This window comes from Podarcis cretensis (assembly GCF_951804945.1).
Source record: "Podarcis cretensis genome assembly, chromosome: 15".
Taxonomy (NCBI): Eukaryota; Metazoa; Chordata; class Lepidosauria; order Squamata; family Lacertidae; genus Podarcis; species Podarcis cretensis.
This window is the reverse complement of record NC_137185.1, coordinates 32,360,503-32,382,044: the sequence shown is the minus strand read 5'-3', so window position 1 is coordinate 32,382,044 and position 21,542 is coordinate 32,360,503. Positions and strand designations below refer to the sequence as shown.

The 21,542-nt window shown below is 43.5% G+C and overlaps 2 protein-coding genes and 1 long non-coding RNA gene across 4 annotated transcripts; 2 read left to right on the top strand and 1 right to left on the bottom strand.

Moving 5' to 3' along the window:
* Positions 1-723: 723 nt before the first annotated feature.
* Positions 724-6,215, top strand: PATE4 (prostate and testis expressed 4). Its single transcript, XM_079956102.1, has 3 exons — positions 724-796; positions 1,844-1,963; positions 5,848-6,215. Exons 1-3 carry the CDS (start codon positions 745-747, stop codon positions 5,973-5,975), a joined length of 300 nt encoding a protein of 99 aa, XP_079812228.1. The 5' UTR covers positions 724-744; the 3' UTR covers positions 5,976-6,215.
* A 2,801-nt stretch (positions 6,216-9,016) lies between these two features.
* On the top strand, positions 9,017-11,383 carry LOC307204013. Of its 2 annotated transcripts, XR_013833452.1 has the most exons (3): positions 9,033-9,221; positions 10,052-10,171; positions 10,813-11,383. It is a non-coding gene; the product is annotated as an uncharacterized lncRNA (long non-coding RNA). The 2 variants fall into 2 exon arrangements; XR_013833451.1 differs by having other exon boundaries at positions 9,017-10,171.
* A 2,382-nt stretch (positions 11,384-13,765) lies between these two features.
* LOC307203951 (nucleoplasmin-like) lies at positions 13,766-20,632 on the bottom strand. Its single transcript, XM_079955260.1, has 7 exons — positions 20,544-20,632; positions 20,370-20,455; positions 18,512-18,631; positions 18,150-18,243; positions 16,328-16,530; positions 15,249-15,318; positions 13,766-13,826 (listed from the first exon to the last, which is right to left on the bottom strand). Exons 1-6 carry the CDS (start codon positions 20,611-20,613, stop codon positions 15,262-15,264), a joined length of 630 nt encoding a protein of 209 aa, XP_079811386.1. The 5' UTR covers positions 20,614-20,632; the 3' UTR covers positions 13,766-13,826; positions 15,249-15,261.
* Positions 20,633-21,542: the final 910 nt, after the last annotated feature.

Here is a 21,542-nt window from a genome sequence, read left to right as displayed (position 1 = left end):
AGGCTACTTGACAGGTATAAAAGCATATTGGTAGCAACTATATACAGACATTCACCACTGCCATGGTCAAGGCATGCTTAGAGTCCAGCAAGAGTCCAAGACTCTCTCTCTCTGCTTCACTCACCACAAGAGACTCACAACAAGTTACACGGAACCATTGTTATCATTACTTCCTGTCACACTTCACATGTCCAAAGAACAGTTCCCACAGAAAATGTCCTTGCATAGACAAAACAATCTCAGCCTTCTGCTGCCTCTTGAAACTTCTTTTCTGTTCTTCTCTGTTTCTGGGACAAATGATTCTCTCACACACAGAAAGAGTATCCAACAAATATATCTAAGTGCTCTGTGCACAGTAGAAATTGCATGGGCAACAAGACTCGTACAGCATACAAAGAATTCTGTGGTGTTTTGTCTAAGATCACGTGCAATACCACTTGTAGGCGGCACACAATCTCTGTACAGACAATCAGTTGAATGTGCAGAGGCTGGGACTGGGCAGAACAGGAGCAACCTCAATTCCTTCCCCCTTCATGCATGCGCCAAATGACTCGAAGGGATTAGATGTTCTGCATTAGCTGATCCCAATGATATGCTCATAGCTTTTCATCCAAGCAAAACTAAAAGGTATGTCCTCTGTGGACCAATCACAGGCTCACCTCACACCTGATCCTCAGAGGTGGAGATAAATTCAAGTTGTACTCTCCTCACACGCAGTGCTGACATGAAGGCAGAAGGGGCAGCATGAATAGGCTTCTGAATATCGTGTTCTGGGTGTTGCTATCCATTGAGTTGGGTAAGTCTGTGATGGGCCAACATGTCAATTTTGGTTTCTCTCCATTTCTTCACCACCCACCACCCGCCCCAGTATTAAATTGAGTTCTCTGCATTTCTCCATCAGCGTATACCTGATTCCAATGTTGTTACAGGAGCTCAAATAAGCTTTGCACCAGTTGCAGCTGAGGGAGCATGTTCAAAATGGCATATCAAGAAAATGGGTCATCTTCTGCTCATGTAATCCTTTTGTTGCTAATAGAGCTCTACATAGTTCTGTGTTACTGCTGAATTACCTTCAAATGGTTATAGCATTAAAGATGACTAATGTGTATTAAATTTCTGTGCCACAACTGTGAAGCTTCTCTTGTGGATGTGTGATCAAGTGAGAGTGGGGTTTGTTTCTGGTTCCAATTATTTAATTTCAATTATTTTATTTGACCTTTTCATGGAGGCAAAAATAGAGGCAAAACCAGTTGATTTTATTGGATGCAAATTTGGAAGTGAATAGGGAGAGGTGCGGACTGGATTTTCACCAATGAAAAGTGAAATTTCAGGTATGTTAGGGGCTCTGCACCTTCTTTGATTCATTCACCGACCCTCCTCAACTCCACACTCTGCCCTACCCCCTTGTCAACCCCCTGCCCTTTGCACCACACCCAACCTCTTGGCTTGGCCACCCCTCTTCCCACTCCCACTTCTGCAACCTCACCACTCACCAACCCCCCACCCTTCCCATGATCCTTGCCAAATTCCCCTTACGTCTTGGCCAAACTGCATCCCTTCCCCCTAGAACTCCCCCCAACCCCTGCTCATGCTGCCTGCCACACACCACTGCCATTTTGGGGGCTTTAAATGCAAACTGAACTGCATCTCTACCCCATCCCTTCAAGCAGGTTCTTTTTGTATGTTAAGCCTGTTTTACAACCCACACGTAACAGAGTAACACCCACCACAGGCAAGCTGGTAGAGAAGGAACAGTGCCCTCTTGTCCTCTGGGATGAGATCAGTTTAGCAGCCGATTCTCTTTCAAAGTTTATAGTTCACTTCCTGGTTCCTCTTCCCCTAGTTGCTGGCATCAAGTGCTCCCAGTGTGCATATCAGCTCCCAGGTAAAGGGTGCGAGAAATGGAGACGTCCGTGCAGACTGCACTCAGGGGAGTCATGCTACAAGCAGATGGTTTATTTTGGTAAGTGATTATGGTTACTCATGACTCAGATCCTGTAATATATCCCAGGACCAGGTAAGCCCTTGCAGCTTGATTACTCAGATCATCGGAAGAAGAAGAAGAGAAGAGTTTGGATTTGATATCCCGCTTTATCTTTTTTTTTTAAATATTTATTAGATTTTAGTTTAACAATAAAATACATAGATAATAACACAGTCTTTTTCAATGTCCACATTTCATATTCATCTTTGGACTTCCTCACACCCCTTGTTCCTGCTTTCTAAACTCATAAATTTTACCAGCAAATTATTAACTTAGTTTACCTCATATAATATAATTTTCCAATATTTAATATCTTAAATTTTGGGATTTAACATACTCTTATTGAAGCTTGATCATAAAATATTACTTATCCACAATTTATCTTTTCATCTTCCAATTAAATTCAAATTTATATTCTTTATAACTAGTTTGTTGGAGCCATGTTTTTGCTAATCTTACATCTTTCTTAACATTCATACAATTTGCAATATTTTTGTAGATAGTCCTTAAATTTCTTCCAGTCTTCCTCCACCAGTTCTTCTCCCAGGTCTCGGATTCTGCCAGTCATCTCGGCCAATTCCATATAGTCTATCAGTTGCATCTGCCATTCTTCCAGTGTGGGTAATTCTTGAGTTTTCCAGCTTTTAGCGATGAGTATCCTTGCTGCTGTTGTAGCGTACATAAAAAAGGTTCGATCCTTCTTTTGCACACTCTGACCAACAATGCCCAAGAGAAAGGCCTCTGGTTTCTTAGGCAAGGTATACTTAAATACCTTTTTCAGTTCATTATAAATCATTTCCCAGAAAACCTTCACTCTAGGGCAAGTCCACCAGAAGTGAAAGAATGTTCCTTCAGCTTCTTTACACTTCCAACATTTATTATCAGACACATGGTATATCTTTGCAAGCTTGACTGGAGTCATGTACCACCTGTATATCATTTTCATAATGTTTTCTTTCAAGGCATTACATGCCGTAAATCTCAGACCTGTGGTCCATAACTTTTCCCAGTCAGCAAACATGATATTGTACCCTATGTCCTGTGCCCATTTTATCATGGCTGATTTGACCGTTTCATCCTGTGTATTCCATTTTAACAGCAAGTTATACATTCTTGAAAGTATCTTAGAGCTGGGTTCTAACAGTTCTGTCTCTAACTTTGATTTTTCCACCTGGAATCCTATCTTTTTATCTAACTTAAAAACTTCTTTAATCTGAGCATAATGTAGCCAATCTCGCACTTTATCTTTTATTTTCTCCATACTCTGCAACCTCCAGTTATCTCCATCTTTTTCTATTATTTCCCAATATTTCGGCCATTTGGCCTCCATATTGAGTTTTTTCAGGGCCTTAGCCTCCATCGGTGATAACCACCTTGGGGTCTTGTTTTCCAATAAGTCTTTATATTTCAACCAGACATTAAATATTGCTTTCCTGACAACATGGTTCTTGAAATTCTTATGTATTTTAGCCTTGTCATACCACAGATATGCATGCCACCCAAATGCATTGTTGAATCCTTCCAAATCTAAAACATCAGTGTTCTCAAGAAGTAGCCAGTCTTTCAACCAGCAGAAAGCTGCTGATTCATAATACAACTTTAGGTCTGGCAGGGCAAATCCCCCTCTTTCTTTAGCGTCAGTTAATATCTTAAACTTGATTCTGGGCTTTTTGCCCTGCCAGACAAATCTTGAAATATCTCTCTGCCACCTCCCAAAACACTCCATTTCGTCCACAATCTGCAAAGTTTGAAACAAAAATAACATTTTTGGCAATACATTCATCTTAATAGCAGCAATACGTCCTGTCAAGGAAAGTTTCAATCTTGACCAAGCATCTAAATCTCTTTTAATTTCAGACCAACATTTTTCATAATTGTCTTTAAATAAGTTCCTGTTCTTCGCTGTTATGTTTACCCCTAGGTACCTCACTTTTTTAACCACATTTAATTCTGTCTCTTTCTGAAACCTTTCTGATTCTGAAGAAGTCAATTTTTTTTCTAAAACCTTGGTTTTTTGCTTATTAAGTTTAAATCCCGCCACTCGATCAAACTCATAAATCAGTTGTAATACCCTTTTAGTACTAGGCTCTGGCTCCTGTAGGGTCAAAACTAGGTCATCTGCAAATGCTTTCAGTTTATATTGTTTCGCTCCGACCGATATCCCGCTTTATCACTACCCTAAGGAGTCTCAAAGCGGCTAACATTCTCCTGTCCCTTCCTCCCCCACAACAAACACTCTGTGAGGTGAGTGGGGCTGAGAGACTTCAGAGAAGTGTAACTAGCCCAAGGTCACCCAGCAGCTGCATGTGGAGGAGCGGAGACGCGAACCCGGTTCCCCAGATTACGAATCTACCGCTCTTAACCACTACACCACACTGGCAAGTTGGAGCACTGCAAGTTGTCCCCATGTTACAGAGGCCCAGCTGGCCTCCACTAGAAGTCAGGCTTTTAGTGTCACTGGTCCCATGCTCTTCTAACACAGATGTGGCAGGTGCCCTCGCTCTTGATTTTCCAGTGTCTCTTGAAGACCTTTTTATACAGACAGGCCAATGCAACTGTTTAACTTTTTTTCCCCAACCCGTCTTTTTAACAATAATTTTCTATGGTTTTTATGATGTTTTATTTTATTGCATGTACGCCACCACGCACTATTGTGTTAATTGGTGGTATACCCAATGCTATTGTAAATAAATAACCAAGAAAGAAGCCTTTTTCGGATCGTATAAATGGGTTTTCTCCACATCATCACAAGGCAACCACAGCCAACTTCTACAGCAATTAATGGACAAAGCTCTCAGAATTATCACTTTTGGACACAGGTAGGTGGAAATGGATTTTATGGAGTACTATTGAGTAATCCAGTACATTCTACAAAGCAATCCTACAGGGTGTGGGAGGGAGGTGGAGAGTCATGGTGGAGCTATCACTATTTCTTAAGTCAGGTGAGAAGAAATGTGTGTTGGGTTGCAGGGTGATTGTTTTTCATTTTTATCTTTGGTTCTCTTCCATGACTTCTAATAGAATTAACTCAAGCTCTCAGGCTAGCAGAGTTTCTGGCTCTGTTCTGGGGCATGTTGAGGGAATGAGGGAGACTCAGAGCTGAGATTCTCTTGGAACTCCAACCTGCAATAGAAATCCATATTCAAGAATCCATGCAGAGCCAAGCACCTGGGGGTGGCGCCTAGACTGCTGAGTGGAGCAATAAGTAAAGGAGTGGGACCTTAGGGAGTGGTGAAAATGATCAACTTCACAGTGTACACTGTTCTTCTTCACTCTCTCATTAAATGCAACCTGTTGTCCATGTTTTCCAAGACAAGTGACTAGAGGGTGGGGAGTTTATAGGACAAAGAAGAGTGGTAACAAGGTGGGCTGCTGTGATGCAGTTCCTGATAACAGTAGGCCAATCCTACCAATCAGGGTTGCCAACCATTCATTAAAAAAACGAGTCTTATCTGCTCATGTTGTCTTAGCAGCACTCTGCTCTGCAGAAATTTATAGACGAAATGTTTCACTGCGCAGATATGAGAATGATGATTGGTTAATTAATTACCCAATCACTTTCCACACATATCTCAAGGTGATATATAAAATTAAATAAAAATAGGTATATGATCAGCTGAATGCCTGCAGACCATGAGATTCTTAAAGGCAGAGAAACAGAGGATATTCAACACTGGCAACCCTACTACCAGGTTTTTGCCTCTGAAACAATGGTACAATGATGGCAATATCTATGGTATAATCCTATGTTATCTAGAAGAATTCACTTGTAGATGTGTGATTGACATCAAAGCATTTGATCAGAAGGAAGGGGAAGGAGTTTGCCAGTACCTGGATACACCCTTATATTTCTTCCTTTACAGGACGGACTCCTCTCCATACCATCAAGGGCTGTTCTTCAGCTTGCATAAATGTATTGACACCAAAGAAGCCTAAGACAGTGAGTGAAGTCTATACTTGCTGCTCTGATCGAAATTTTTGTAACCACTAAGGCACAGTAGTGGTGTTTCAGTGTCAGTGGAGAGCATCATAGATTCTGCTTTCTGGGTGAAATTTCAAGGGCTGGAAGCTACTGCAGGTCTCCTTTCTACGGATACCTCTTTCTCTTAAGGCCAGGTTAGATGAGATCGAATGTTTGTTTTTTTCATGCCCTCAGTATCCAAAAATACAAAATTGTAACTATTTCCAACCACAGTTCATGTTTTAAAAATAAATGCTCAGGCTATCAAAAGTGCCTATTTCCACCCACTTTAAGGAAATATTTAAATTACATGATTCTGGGGAAACAATTTTCCCCTATCTCATAATTCTAAAACCGGGGCAATCCAATGATGCTGAATTTTGGAAGATTTGGGGCAGGGAAAAGGTCCTTCTTCACACAGTGCATAATTCAATGTATGAAAGTCTCTCTCACATAATGCAAAAATGGTCACCAACTTAGATGGCCACAAACAGGGAGCAGCTGCGGAAAAGGCCTTCTCTCATGTTGCTACCCTCTGGACCTCTCATGGAGGCAGCACATGAGAAAGGGCCTCAGATGATGATTGTAGGGTCTGGGTGGTCCTTTAATTTCTCTCCTATGTCTAGCTTCCAAAGCAATTTTTTGTCAGTTTATTTCAATTGCAGATTAATATGTAAATGGTGCTGAAATGATTTATAAGTAGCATGGACCAGAAACAGTCTGATTACTCATCCCTGCATCTAGATTTGTATTGCATACATCAACCGGCAATAACTTTCTATGGTCACCATCAAGGCTGACCCTACCATTGGGCACTCTGAGGAGGCTGCCTTAGCTGGCAGATGCTGAGGGGGCAGAATAAATCCAAACTAAAATGCTGGTGAATTTTCAGTGTTTGGAAGAAGGGAATGTGGCCTCTGGGTTGACAAGGGTTCCCCATCCTTGGAAGGGGGTATCACCTTGTTCTTTTCCTCAGGTAGCAAAATGTCTTGGGTCATCTCTGGGCTCCATACTATCTCTGAACCTGGAGGTCTTCTTTAGCTGCCATGACTAACAACCATGGATAGGCCACTCCTCCATAAATTTCTCTGATCCCCCTTTGAAGCTGTATAAAGCCATCTACGTTAATGAGTTACTGAGTCATTCAACCCTGAGAGATGTCAATCTGACATTTTAATGAATGCCTACAGCTAAGGTGGTTTGATACTTATGCGTAAGCATTGGGTAGGCACTGCAACACATTTCCCCCATTGATTCCCCCACCAAGCAAACAAGCACATCTTCATACTGCAGCAGAAAGGAATGTAGGGATACCTGTTAGATCATCGCAGGGTGAAAAAAAACCATTCTGAGTTTCCAGCTGTACCAACAGATGGTACATCAAAAAAGAACATCAATGCTTGGAACAAATCCACCTCAATCCGCCTACTGTGTCCAAGTTTGTTAACAAACCAAGGGATTTGCAATAGATATGGATTGCCTTTTAAGAGGAGCTCCAGAACCTGATCCATTTCAGTGTGAATAGATTAAAAGCCATTGATAATCCCTAAACCATTAATTAATGGTGCTGGAGGAGACCCTTGAGAGTCCCATGGACTGCAAGAAGATCAAACCTATCCATTCTGAAGGAAATCAGCCCTGAGTGCTCACTGGAAGGATGGACCGTGAAGCTGAGGCTCCAATACTTTGGCCACCTCATGAGAAGAGAAGACTCCCTGGAAAAGACCCTGATGTTGGGAAAGATTGAGGGCACAAGGAGAAGGGGACGACAGAGAATGAGATGGTTGGACAGTGTTCTCGAAGCTACCAACAGTAGTTTGACCAAACTGCAGGAGGCAGTGGAAGACAGGAGTGCCTGGCATGCTCTGGTCCATGGGGTCACAAAAAGTTGGACACGCTAAACAACTAAACAACAACAACAACAAACCATTAATAGCAAATGATAGATCTAAGCACCATGAATTTGTCTAGTCTCCAGTCAAAGCCATGTAAACCGGTGAGTTATCAGCCACAATGGGTTATGATTTCAGTTGCTTTGCACTGTAGTAGCATCCAAATATTTGTCCTTGAGGGTTTCCAGGGGCAACCAACAAATGAGAGAAAGAATGAAACATTTGTGGTCCTGGTAGCTATCAAATGCAATAGGAAAATAAGGTGTTAGGAGCTTTAATTTTCATTAAGTTGGGAGTTTCTACAGGTCCAGTTTTTCCAGACAGACATGGGGCCCTTCCAGACAGGTGTTTTATTGAGGATGTATTCTGTAACATGTTATTGACACAATAATAGTACAACAGTGGTAGATTTATTCTGCTTTGTCCTGTGATGCTTCCCTGATCTTGCCACATTACTGCTGCTCAGAGGGGTTATAGTACAATAAAAGTGTGTGGTTCTGTGGGGGGGAAATAAACCAGAACTTTTGTGGTATAAAAAGTTATGGAATTTCAGCACGAGCTTATAAGATAGGAACTGATTGGAAATGAAACAGTGGGGCCACCCCAAAACTATAGCCACAGAGAGTATTGAAAGTGAGATGTATAACCAACCTGATACCATCGTTAAAGCACAATAAAAAACACATCCAAATGGATTCATAAACATTCAGCATTGTGATACCACAACATATACCTGAGTTCTCTGCACAATCAAAATCTGGGTGGTGGATGGAAGCAGTAAAAAAATGGGGGGGGGGGAGCAATGAATTGATGAAACATTTTTTTTAAATCCAGGATATGGACAAGAAAGGTTTGCTCCAAAATCCTCGCCTAAGCCTAGATAGGATAGAATGAAAATCACAATCCATGTCCCTTCTCCTGTTGCTCACCTACTCATCTGATGGTCTGTGCTCAGTATAAATTGCATGGGCACCATGACTCATACATCATACAAAGACTTCTAGGGAACCGACACTCTTGTATTGCTTCTTGGTGTTTTAGCTAAGATGACGTGTAATACCACTTGTAGGTGCCACATAATCTCTGTACAGGCAGGCAGTCAAATATGCAGACCTCTTCCCCCTTCATGCATGCACCTAATGACTCAAAAGGATAAAACGTTCTGATCACAAGGATGCGTCGGGGGTTTTTCATTCAAGCAAAACTAAAAGGTGTGTCCTCCAGAAACGAATCACAGGCTCACCTCACATCTGATCGTCAGAGGTGGAGATAAATTCAGATTCCAGCTGCACCCTCCTTGCACATAGTGTTGACGAAGATAGAAAACAGAACATGAATAGCCTTCTGTATCTCGGGTTCTGGCTGCTGCTGTCTGTTGAAATAGGTAAGTCTCTGGTGGGTAAGTTTCTGATTTTTTTTTCTAGTCTTAAATTCAGTTCTCTATATTTCTGCATCAGTCTGTGATGGTTGCTGCTGTTGTCAAAAAGCCATTGTGAAAGTTTACAGAATGTTAGCCTGCATGTATCTCAATGTACGCATACAAACTTTTGCATGATATTGTCGCTAATGTACATACATTCCCCAAAGTCTAGGACCAATTGAATCTGAGTGTGTGTGCAAAGATCAATATAGATGACTGGTTAAGTAGGTAGGTAGGTAGGTAGGTAGGTAGGTATATAGTCTCATTTTAACCAGCAAGGCTGTTGTGTGTTCACCTGCTAAATGTACAGCTGTCCTGTAGAGTAGAATGAAATGATGAAGTAAGCTGCTTAAACAGACACCCACTCAGGACCAACTTTTAGGCTTCTACGATCTGGAGAAAATTATCAAAGGGCCCTGCAGGTTTGGGATCAAGACAGGAAGTTTCCCCTCTCCTGCACCCTGTGTCTATAAGGAGTGTAGTCAATTCCCCCCATTTAGAGCAGGAGGAAGTGGAAGACACAGCTGCAGAGAAAGGGTCCTGGACAGAGATTCTGTGCTCCTCTGCCCGTTCTCTCCTCAAGGCACTTTGATATGCGTTTGGAGGTTAGTGAGTTGGAGGTTTGCTCATTAACTCTGCCGTCTTTCTTTCTTTGTGGCTTACCAAGAATGGGCTGACACTGCAAGCAAACATTTTGAAAAGCAAGGAGTGAAATGGTTCTGATGGATTGTTAACAGGTTGGGTGATTTTTGCACCTTTCACCTGTTGATCTTGGTATCTTTGCTTTTCTCTAGTTGTCAGCATCAGATGTGCTCACTGTCATTTTCAGCATCCGAAAGGTATCTGCCTTGAGTGGAAACGTCCTTGCAGATTGCACGTGGGGAAGTCTTGCTACAAACAGACCGTCTACTTTGGTATGTAATGACAGGACCACAGAATGATAGACTCATCGCATTGTAGAGGTGGGACCCTAAAAGTCATCTAGCCCAACCCCTGCAATGCAGGCAACACAGCTAAAGAATCCCAGACAGATGGCCACCCCAACGTCAGTTTAAAAACCTCCAGTGATTGAGGGTCCACCACCATCCAAGGGAGTTCATTCCACTGTCAGACAGTTCTTGGCATCAGAAAGTTCTTCCTATTGTTAAGTCAGAACCTTCTTTCTTGACATTTGAATCCATTTGGTTTGGGTCCTACCCTCTGGAGCAGCCATTTAGATCTGTAACTTAAATGCAGGGATTAAGTGGTGATGTGGTGCAGTCCTCTGAAGACAGGATGTCCTCTCTCCTAATCAGGGCTGCTGTCTGCTCAGAAGTAAAAATAGCAGCCTCCTCTATTCACGTTGGTTAATCACCCACTCTGTCTTGCACATGAAGATGAGAATGGTCACCTGCTAATGCTTGCATCCCATGTTGTTCAGGAGCACAGACTGATAAAAGTGGCAACCTTACCAACTCTCCAAGCCTGAAACAATGGTATAAAATGAGAGAGGCACTAGCTTGGTTTACTATTATCCATAGTTGTCGTGGTCCCACTAATCAATCTTCTTCTACAGGAAATACTCTTCTCTTTTCCAAGAAGGGCTGCAGCACCCAATGTGTTAATGTTCAAGAAAAGCCAGCAGAGAATACCATCACCCAAACTTTCAAATGCTGCTCTAATAGAAGTTTCTGCAATCTCTAAGTGGTGTTGAGTAGCACCAAAGCATCTGCTTTCTGAATGAAGTTTTGAGGGTTGGAAGCTTCTACAGGCCTCTTTTCCATGAATACCTCCCAATCGCAAGACCAAACTAGAGGCCATGATCCCTGATAAGGTCTCTCATCTTTTAAAAATTTGGCAAATAGTAGCTATACCAAGGAAGAAGAGGAGATGGAGATTCAGGTCTGTTGTAAGGAACGGCAAAGGGATTTAACACTTCTCCTGAACCCTATTTTCCAAAGGGCAATCAAGATCCGGCTTCCGCCTTCAGCTGCCTCATTACCAAAAACTTTGACATACACAATCATTTGATTTATTGAGCAGAATTTGTTCACTGCTCATCTGTAAAGAAAGCCTATAAGCAGTTTATGGAGAATATATAATTTAAGTTTGCCAGTGCATCAAATAAACAGCAAACGTCAAAGATATCCACCCTGCTCGTTTTCCACTTCTGGTATGAAAAATGCTAAACCATAACAATTCCAAACCACAGTACATTTTTGTTTTTAAAGCTGACAATTTCCACCCACTTTACGAAAAATTTTAGTCAGTTGTGGGGAACATTTTGTCCTTCAAAGCTTGCTAGATCACAACTCCCATCATCCCTGCCCACAGGCCATGCTTGCTGGGGTTGATGAGAATTTTAGTCCAGGAGCATCTGGAGGGCCAAAGGTTCACCTTACCTGGTTTAGATTATAAGTTGCCAGGAAAGCAATCATTTGAGAAAATAGGTTCCACAAGAAATTATTTTAAATCTACTATTCTACCTATAAGGACAAATGTTTTTGGGTTCTGCCATAGTTGATTTTTAGGGTGCTTTGCTATTTTTCTGACAGACTTTTTATATTTAACATAACCACTATTGGGAGGTAAAGCTGTAACAGGGTGTGCTGTCTTCAATAGGCAGGCTCTCAACAAAAACCAAAAAAAGTATGCCTGTCAGAAAGTCATGCCTGAAAATGACAGCGGTATCAAAATGTGGGTGTGGTGTTTTGTTTTTCAAGCAGTGAAAAGGCCTATTCCAGCACAATAGTTAGAATATTTCCTCCCATATCACCTTGCTCATGTGTGAAGATCTGCCATAGAGCCCCCCAACCTGTGGTTCCATCAATAGGTAGGGATCGGGGAGTGGGGCTCCCCATGTAAGGCCTTCGCCACAGTTTCTCATCTCTAGAATAACTTCTCTTCAGAGGTGCATCTACCCCCAACATGGCACTTTTCATCTGTTTGTGAAGATGCACCTCTTGGCTCAGACCTTGGCAAGAGAGGGTGAAAACTGGAGAAAACCACACAGTTTGAACCTGTTTTTATCATAAGCCAATTTCATGTGTTTTGGGATGCGGGTGGCACTGTGGGTTAAACCACAGAGCCTAGGACTTGCTGATCAGAAACTTGCTGGTCAGCGGTTCGAATCCCCATGACAGGGTGAGCTCCCATTGCTGGGTCCCAGCTCCTGCCAACCTAGCAGTTCGAAAGCACGTCAAAGTGCAAGTAGATAAATAGGTACCGCTCCAGTGGGAAGGTAAACGGTGTTTCCGTGCACTGCTCTGGTTCACCAGAAGCGGCTTAGTCATGCTGGCCACATGACCCAGAAGCTGTACACCGGGTCCCTCAGCCAATAAAGTGAGATGAGTGCCACAACCCCAGAGTTGGCCACGACTGCAGGGGTCCCTTTATCTTTACCTAATTTCATGCATTTTAAGGAGGTCTGGTGACTGGGAGTGGCAGCCGGGTTCATATAGCACCAGTGCTAAATAAATCTACACTGGCTCCCAGTAAGTTCCAAAGCACAATTCAAAATGTTGATGCTGACCTTTAAAGCCCTAAACGGCCTTTATACCTAAGCGGCCCATTATACCTGAAGGAGCATCTCAACCCCCATCGTTCAGCCCCGACTCTGAGGTCCAGCTCTGAGGGCCTTCTGGCAGTTCCCTCACTGCAAGAAGTGAAGTTACAGGAAACTAGAGGATCTTCTGGGCAGTGGCGCCCGCCCTGTGGAACGTCCTCCCATCAGATGTCAATGAGATAAACAACTATATAACTTTTAGAAGACATCTGAAGGCAGCCCTCTAGCAGGAAGTTTTTAATGTTTGACTTTTTTTTTTTTTTACATTGGAAGCTGCTCAGAATGGCTGTAGAAACACAGCCAGAAGGATGGGGTATAAATAAATTATTTTAAAAATGTATTTATGGTTTTTAGTTTATCCACTTGTTTTATTGTTGTACTCCCATTCTGAAACCAGTTGGTGAACTCAGATCACATCCAGCCTCTTCCTCATTACTCACAGCAAGAGCTCCAGACCTGCAGAGTCTCAAGTCTCCCTGCTCCCCACCTGACAGCAAGGTTTCGAAAGGGCTTTTCCTAAAAAATATGCCCTTGTCAAATATCTCCCTACCCCCCCCCCCTGCTGGCGGGGCTCTGCAAGGGCTTATTCCTGAAGCAGAAGCCCTTGTACATCCCCAGGCTCCCCCACATTGCAGCTGTAGGGCATTTTGCCTCAGGCACCAAAACGTCACAGGCCACCCCTGGAATTCTTGCAAGTGTTTCCATATTTCTCTAAAAAGGCAAGTCACAAAGCTTATTCATGTTTTGGCTGTTCTGTTACTTAAAAGGGGACTGAACCATCAGTCCTCCTTTTCCAAACTTCAACCACTGTTAGGAAAAAATAAATAATGCTTGCTAAAAGCCAGCATCCTAGTAGGACCTGTTCTTTTCAGTTGCCACAGGAACTGCCATTGTTGAGGGTCAGTCTTGCCTAAATTCCAGTCAGATTAAGAAAAAAAGGATGGATTCAGACTCAGGAATAATACATTGTGCACATTTTATTTCTTCTGAGCTGCGCTAAATAGACCCAACTCTTCTTTCGGTTCCTGGAAAAAGGAAAAAGGAAGTGTTAGGATTTTCTAGAACATGGTCACATGTATTTATGGATAGAGGATACTCTACAGAACCTTGTGATCTACATTGGGCTAAACACTGGTCCTTGTGCCTGGGAGGGAGTCCCTAAAGCATCCATCAAGGTTCCAAACACCAGAGGGTCTCCCAGAATCAGCTCCTCCTTCAAGGGAAAAGTGCCTATATTTGTGACTGCTGCTGCTGTCTGATCTTTGACCACAATTCAGATTCATTCATTGATTGATTGTAACTGCTGCATAATTGCCTGAGAAGATACCAAAAAAGCCCCACCATTTCTCTTCTTCTGAGCCTTTGGTCAATTCAGCAAACTATGGTGGTATTTTTGTTGTTGTTGTTGTTGTTGTTGTTGTTGTTGTTGTTGTTGTTGTTGTTGTTGTTACTGTGATACACATTTTTATGTTTTTATATTGCAAACCACTCTACAATCCTTGGATGAAGAGCAGTATAGACATTTAATAATTAAACAATAACAATAACCATTCCTTGAAACTCTTTTGGTTTCACTCACGTGCAACAGAGCAAAAAGAATCTGGAGTCCTATAGCTGAACCTAAGAACAGCCTGATGAGACAGACTAATGGCTCATCTAATTCAGAATCTAGTTCTCACAGTGGCCAACACCAGGTGCCTACAGGAAACCTGCAAGCGGAAGCTGAGCTCTAAAGCAGCCCCCCTCCTGTGGTTTCCAGCAAGTGGTACTCAGGAGCCTTTCTGCCCCCAACCATAGAGACAGAGCACAGCTATCATGGCAAGTAGCGATTGATAGCTCTGCCCTCCATTATGGTTCTGCTCCATGCCTAGAATCAGTAATGCTCCAGAATACCAATTGCTGGAAATCCACAAGGCGAGAGAGTGCTCTTCTATTTAGGTCCTGCTTGCAGGTTGGTCACAAATGGTTGCTGGACTCTAGATCAGGTTGCTGCACTAGATGGGCAACTGGCCTGATCCAAAAGGATTTTCTTATGTATACAGCCATCGAAGACCAGATAGGGGCAGGAACATATTTCCACAAGGCCAGGAGAAATGGGACACTTGTGTATTAACAAATGTTGCTATCCACCTTAGGGAAGTCCTGTAGCCACATTCTAGTTTGTCTTGTGTAGGAAAGGAAGCCCTGGGTTTGTGCATTATATCTTGAATTTATTTCTTCTCTCAACCATCATCAAGAAGGTCAACAACATTGAGGGAGGGCTGTAGCTCATTGGTGGAGCTTTTGCTGAACCATGCATAAGGTCCCAACTTCCATCTCCAGTATTTCCAGGTTGGGCTAAGAAAGATTCCTGTTCAGCACCATGGAGAGTTCCTGCCAGTCAGTGCTAGGCTAGATAGCCCAATGCTCTGACCTCGGTATATGTTCTTATGTCATTTCTACCTTACCTTCCATCAGAACTTATAATCGCAGTTGTCCCTTGTTTGCAGCCTTCCCTCCTCTGCTTCCTCTTCTCCCCTGTAGAAGAAAGTTTAAACGGCACTTTCATGAAGATCAAGATGCAAAGAAGGAGGGCAATATTTTTAGGAGCACCAATAAAGCGAGAGGGTCACTTCGAACACTGAAGGAAGTCTTAGAGTGATACTTTTGTATCCTGAAGTACCTTTGGGGCAACAGTCTTGGATCTGCTCTAGCCACTGCCAAACCCACCCAAAACATTTTACAGTGGTATCTCGGGTTACAAATGTTTCAGGTTACATACGCTTCAGGTTACAGACTCCGCTAACCCAGAAATAGTACCTTGGTTTAAGAACTTTGCTTCAGAGTGAGAACAGAAATCGTACTCCTGCAGCGCAGTGGCAGCAAGAGGCCCCATTAGCTAAAGTGGTCTTCAGGTTAAGAACAGTTTCAGGTTAAGAACGGACTTCTGGAACAAATTAAGTTCTTAACCCGAGGTACCACTGTATAGGTTTTCTGTTCATCTAGCCTGATCATCTAGCCTGGTTTAGACCAAACGTGTTGCAAGTCTGAAATGCAACAAGGGAGCATCATTACTCTGTATGAAAAAACAAATTCTAAAATACTTCAGTATAGTCATAGAGGCTAGCTTTCTATGACCAATTTTTAGGAAGGGGGAGATCTCTAAACCTAAGTGGGGAAATAACTTCTCTATACCAGTCGTGTTTTATTTTTCCAGTGCCCACTGAAGGAATTTTAAAAACAAATTCCAGCAGACATTTTAACTGAAGTTTGATTTAACGGATTTTTTCCTTTAGATTTCTTGTACACTGCTTACAGATGACTGGGGTTAAGGGATAAACAAATTATCTACATAAATAGATAAAAAGGTAAAAAATAAAGGACCCCAGGGTGGTTAAGTCTATTGTTTGTCCATAGACAGCTTTCCAGGTCATGTGGCCACCATGACTAAATTGCTTCTGGCACAATGGAACACCATGACGAAAGCCAGAGCATACGGAAAATAACATCAGGTGAAGATTCTCTAAATACATGAGTGTATGCTTACCAGAGAGTCCTCCTGAACAGGTTGTGGTGCCTCTTCCTTGGATGTGCCTGCCTGCTTGCTAGATTGGGCTTTGACAGGTTTTACAGGAGAAGCCTCCATCTCATCTGTCTTCGTTGACAGATTTTCCTTGGAAGAAGCCTCCATCTCCTCTTCTTCATTAGAGGACTCTTCCTGATCTTCATCCTCATCCAAAGGGGGACCAACTGCAAGAGGAGAGCTGGCTCATGATCACGTAGGAGGTGGTATATGAAAAGTTACCATTATTAATCAAGCCACAGGTAAACAGCCATGTTTCCTACTGACTCCCAGTACGTTTCCAAGCACAGTTCAAAGTGTTGGTGCTGACCTTTAAAGCCCTAAATGGCCTCGGTCCAGTATACCTGAAGGAGCGTCTCCACCCCCATCTATCCACCCGGACACTGAGGTCCAGCACTGAGGGCCTTCTGGCAGTTACCTCGCTGCGAGAAGCCAAGTTACAGGGAACCAGGCAGAGGGCCTTCTTGGTAGTGGCACCCACCCTGTGGAACGCCCTCCCACCAGATGTCAAAGAGAAAAACAACTACCAGACTTTTAGAAGAAATCTGAAGGCAGCCCTGTTTAGGAAAGATTTTAATGTTTAACAGACTATTGTATTTTAATATTTTGTTGGAAGCCACCCAGAGTGGCTGGGCAAAACTAGTTGCCGTGTTAAATTTTGTAGATGTAATTTATGTCTGTTTTCCTTATCTAAAATGATGGCCACAGGAAATCCTGGACGATGACTGGCACAAATGGAGCACTTGATACCCTGAAGCTATGATCCCCAGGATTATATGGGAGAAAGGGTTACTCGTGATGATTATTCTGGTAATGCAAGCGGAAGCTTTTTCGAAAGCACCAGGTTTCAGGCAGCACTTAAGCAATAGCAGTATTTTGATATGCCCAAACACATGCATGCATGAATGAGGCAGCAATAAAGATGTACGGGGGGGGGGGGCGTGATTGCAAGGGGAGAAACACTAGCCTGTCAACAGGATTTAGCCCACCTGGGCTCATGGATGACATACATAAACTCAAATTCAGATGCCTATGGGGAAACAGGATACAGGATAAGCAACTATCAAGGCATGTTTCCACCCCAAGTTACATGAAAAATAGATTTCAGGAGAGCCTTTGTCAGACAGCGTACTTGGTGCATCTCAAAATCAACCATCACATGCTTTAGACCACAGGAGGGGGGTCTAAAGGGTGCCTGGCTGGAATTGCATCCCTGAAGCAAGATAATGCCTCTTGCTTGCCTAGATAAAACGAGAAGGGTGTGTATACATGAGTAGAAACCTCTAATTTTTTGCATAGCTGGAATGCAGTCTCTATGACAAGAGGTTGGGAATAAAGCAACAATGCTTGCAATGAGTTATCTGAACCAGTCGGGAGGGACAAACAGAGGACCAGCCTGTTCTTCCTCCTCACCAATTTCTTCTCTCTTAGTAAATACCCGTTCCTTCCTTTCTGGCTTTATTCCCTTCTGGATTCTTCTCCCAATTAGTCAGTATGAGTTAGCACAGGCTACCATTAGTTTTTGGCTCTATCTTGGCCACGTGTAAAACCTATACTCAGAATGGCTTTCTTTGCCATGACTAATAAACATAAGTTTATTTATTCTTTCAACCAGCTCTCTTACCAGACTACGTATTTCCGCACTCCCCTGCGATACATTTACCAAACTCCAGCCCATGAGTCACATTTACTTTTCTCTCTGGCCTCACCCACCCTTGACATGGGGGCCCTGGAAAGGAATTCAGTCCTTGAGCTGAGAAGGATTTCCCGCCCCAGTAGACGTTACCTGATAAATATTGCCCGGCAAGGTAGACTGGCCCAGAGCCTGATTTTAGCCTGAATGTGACAGGAAGAGCCAGGTCAAGTCCCATTAAGGAAGCCTGGAGGGTACACAAGTTCATATTTTGAGACACTCACCACTACACATATCATAACATTGACATCATCAGCTATTCCATTTTGATAGATTGGCAACAAAAAACCTATTGTGATCTATGCTAGATCAGTCCTCCTCTAGTTGATGGCCTCCCCAGTCAGATCTTTGGGAGGTTCAGGCAATACATTTGAGCTGTCTGGAAATTATTTTGGCAGAGGTAATCAACACTTCTAAAAAAAAATGCATAAATAAATGGCAAAGGAAGTACTCACCATTGGCAGCACAGAAAGTTTCAAGGTTGCTATATGCACTGCAGTAGATGGCTTGCTATCTTTGGGGGGCAAGATCTCCACCATATTGAGTTCATCCCTTGCATTTTCCCCTAGGCAGACCTTTTGGCAGAAATCAAAGCCATCAAGACCTCAAAGAAATTAAGACCACTATTTCTGAAAGTAGTCTTGTATCTTTGGCATAACACCATGATAGTTCCCCCATGAGCCAACCCCAAGTACAGTGTTTTTATTTTAGCTATAATGTAGACTGCAATCAGATTCTTGCCATCAAATGGACTGCAAATAAGAAACAAGCAAAGTGAGATAATGAACTGGATGATGCTTGGCAGGGGGTTGGACTCGATGGCCCAACTCTATGATTCTATCTCTTTCCCACTGCACTTCAAGGCCTAGGCCAAATATAGGGAACCTGTGGCCCTCCAGACACTGAACTCAACCATGCCCTGGCACACGAGATATGAGGCACATGTGAACAGAGGTCGTGTAACATTACAGTTCATTTTGGTTTGACCTGGCTGCAGAAACTGTACTTTGCTGAATAAACTGGGTGGAGGGACCAGCGTCTATTGGCTTGGTCATGGGTGAGGAACCTGTGTTCCTCTAGTTATGAGCCATAAGTGGTCAGGGATGATAGGGGTTGTGGTCCAATAACTCCTGGAGGAAACCAAATTGGTACTCTGTACCAAGAACAGGCAACCTCAGGGGCCAAAGGTGTCTTTGGCCCTCAAGGCTCTCTGCAGGCCACACATTTACTGGCCCTACTCTGTGCCTTCCTCATGCAGAATGTATCCTTGAACAATGATAATGCTTCTTGCTTGCTTAGATGGAGACATGGTTGTGTGGGTAGACACCTCTGACTTTTCTGGAATGTAGCACCCTATTAAAAAGGATCCAGGGGAGATGCTTCTGTCTGGATACCCAGGTAGGGGCAAGGGGCCACAGCACTCCCCAGGTACAATCCAGTGGGGGAGTTACCCCCTTGATGTAAGTCAGGGACTCCCTCATTTCTGGTGGGCCAGAAGGCATGGGGATCTACCTAATGCTTATGCCAAACCTCTTACATCTGTTGTCATTGAAGCTGTGGCCTGATTTCACCCAAATATTGGTTGTCATGTCTCTTATTCTTGATATTGGGGAGGACCGAAGAGTAGGGGGAACGCAATGCCTCTTGCTTGCCTAGATGAAGACAGGTGTGTGGGTAGAAACCTCTGACTTTTCTGAAATGTAGCGTGTTGAACAAATGGAAGAGTCGGGTCCATAGCTCCACCCACGTTTGCCTCTAGCCTGTGACCCATGAAAGGCTGCGCACAAAGGGATGTGACCTTCAGGCTGAAGAGGCTCCCCCCCCCCCTTACCTGCTCTAAAGGTAAAGGGACCCCTGACTATTACCGGTAGGTCCAGTCGTGACCGACTCTGGGGTTGTGGCGCTCATCTCGCTTTATTGGCTGAGGGAGCCGGCGTACAGCTTCCGGGTCATGTGGCCAGCATGACTAAGCCGCTTCTGGCAAACCAGAGCAGCGCACAGAAACGCCGTTTACCTTCTCGCCAGAGCGGTACCTATTTATCTACTTGCACTTTGATGTGCTTTCGAACTGCTAGGTTGGCAGGAGCAGGGACTGAGCAACAGGAGCTCACACCATTGCAGGGATTCGAACTGTCAACCTTCTGATCGGCAAGTCCTAGGCTCTGTGGTTTAACCCACAGTGCCACCCGCTTACCTGCTCTATATACACCCAAAGTCAAACCTTCTCACACACCAGATGTGAACCAAATGCTACATACCATGGCCAGCCAACTGTTAAATATCCTTCACCGACAAGGCTAGCAAGTTACTTACTGTCCTCAGGGACAGCTGCTGCTCATATGCCTCCTCTTCTGGAATATCAAATGTGTAGCTCGGGTTCTTACCATCTAGCCGACATCCTGTGCAAAATAAAGGAGATGTCAGAAAGCCCTCACCAGCCATTGAGCAAAGGCTTCTTAGTGCACACGGAGAAGCAAAACTTCTTACCCCAAATGACACAAGTAGGCTGCTCTGACCTAGAGCTTTGAGTGGTGGCCGTGCTGTCTTCCAGTACCATTATTTACAGAGGGATAAGTCTGAGGGGGGAAAAAGGAATGTGGTAAAACCTGTACTCTTCTAACAAGGAGAGAACCTGGAACGGAACATATAGAAAAGGCAGCGTGCTTCATTTCAGCTCTGCAAATGCTCTTTTGCTTTGAGAGGTACAGTGGTTCCTCGCAAGACGAAATTAATCCGTTCCGCGAGTCTCTTCGTCTTGCGGTTTTTTCGTCTTGCGAAGCATGGCTATTAGCGGCTTAGCGGCTATTAACGGCTTAGCGGCTGTTAACGGCTTAGCGGCTTAGCGGCTTTAAGAAAAAGGAAACAATCTCGCAAGAACTCGCAAGACGTTTCATCTTGCGAAGCAAGCCCATAGGGAAATTCGTCTTGCGACGCACCTCAAAAAATGGAAAACTCTTTCGTCTAGCGAGTTTTTAGCCTTGCGAGACATTCGTCTTGCGGGGCACCACTGTAAATTGGAGGAAAGGTTACAAAACGAATACTTTTATTATCATTTTCGAAAAAGGAAATTGCATCAGCTGCAAGCGACTATTAAGAGCACTGCAGCAGGTATGGTAGGGGAGTTTCCTCTGAACCACAGGAATGGAGGAAAATCTAGCTTCTGAAAGCTGTATTGCCAGCCAATGGCTGTTTATATACCAGTGAGGAAGAGCTACATTTAATAGCTGAATATGCACTCCCCACCTTCCCAAGCACCGAGTGTGGTTTACAGTTTCTGCACCTCACAGGTAGGGAGGGGGTGGAAATTTGATTTAATTCACATTTAAAGGCAAATCTGATTTACGTTCCCCATGCGCAGTACAGTATGAGAGTCAACACAGCCTTTGAAACTTGCATGTCTCTGAATTTTGCAATGAAGTTCTCCAGCCAAGCAACGTGCACAAAAATGCATATATTAGCTAACAGTTTTACACACAAGATTAATCC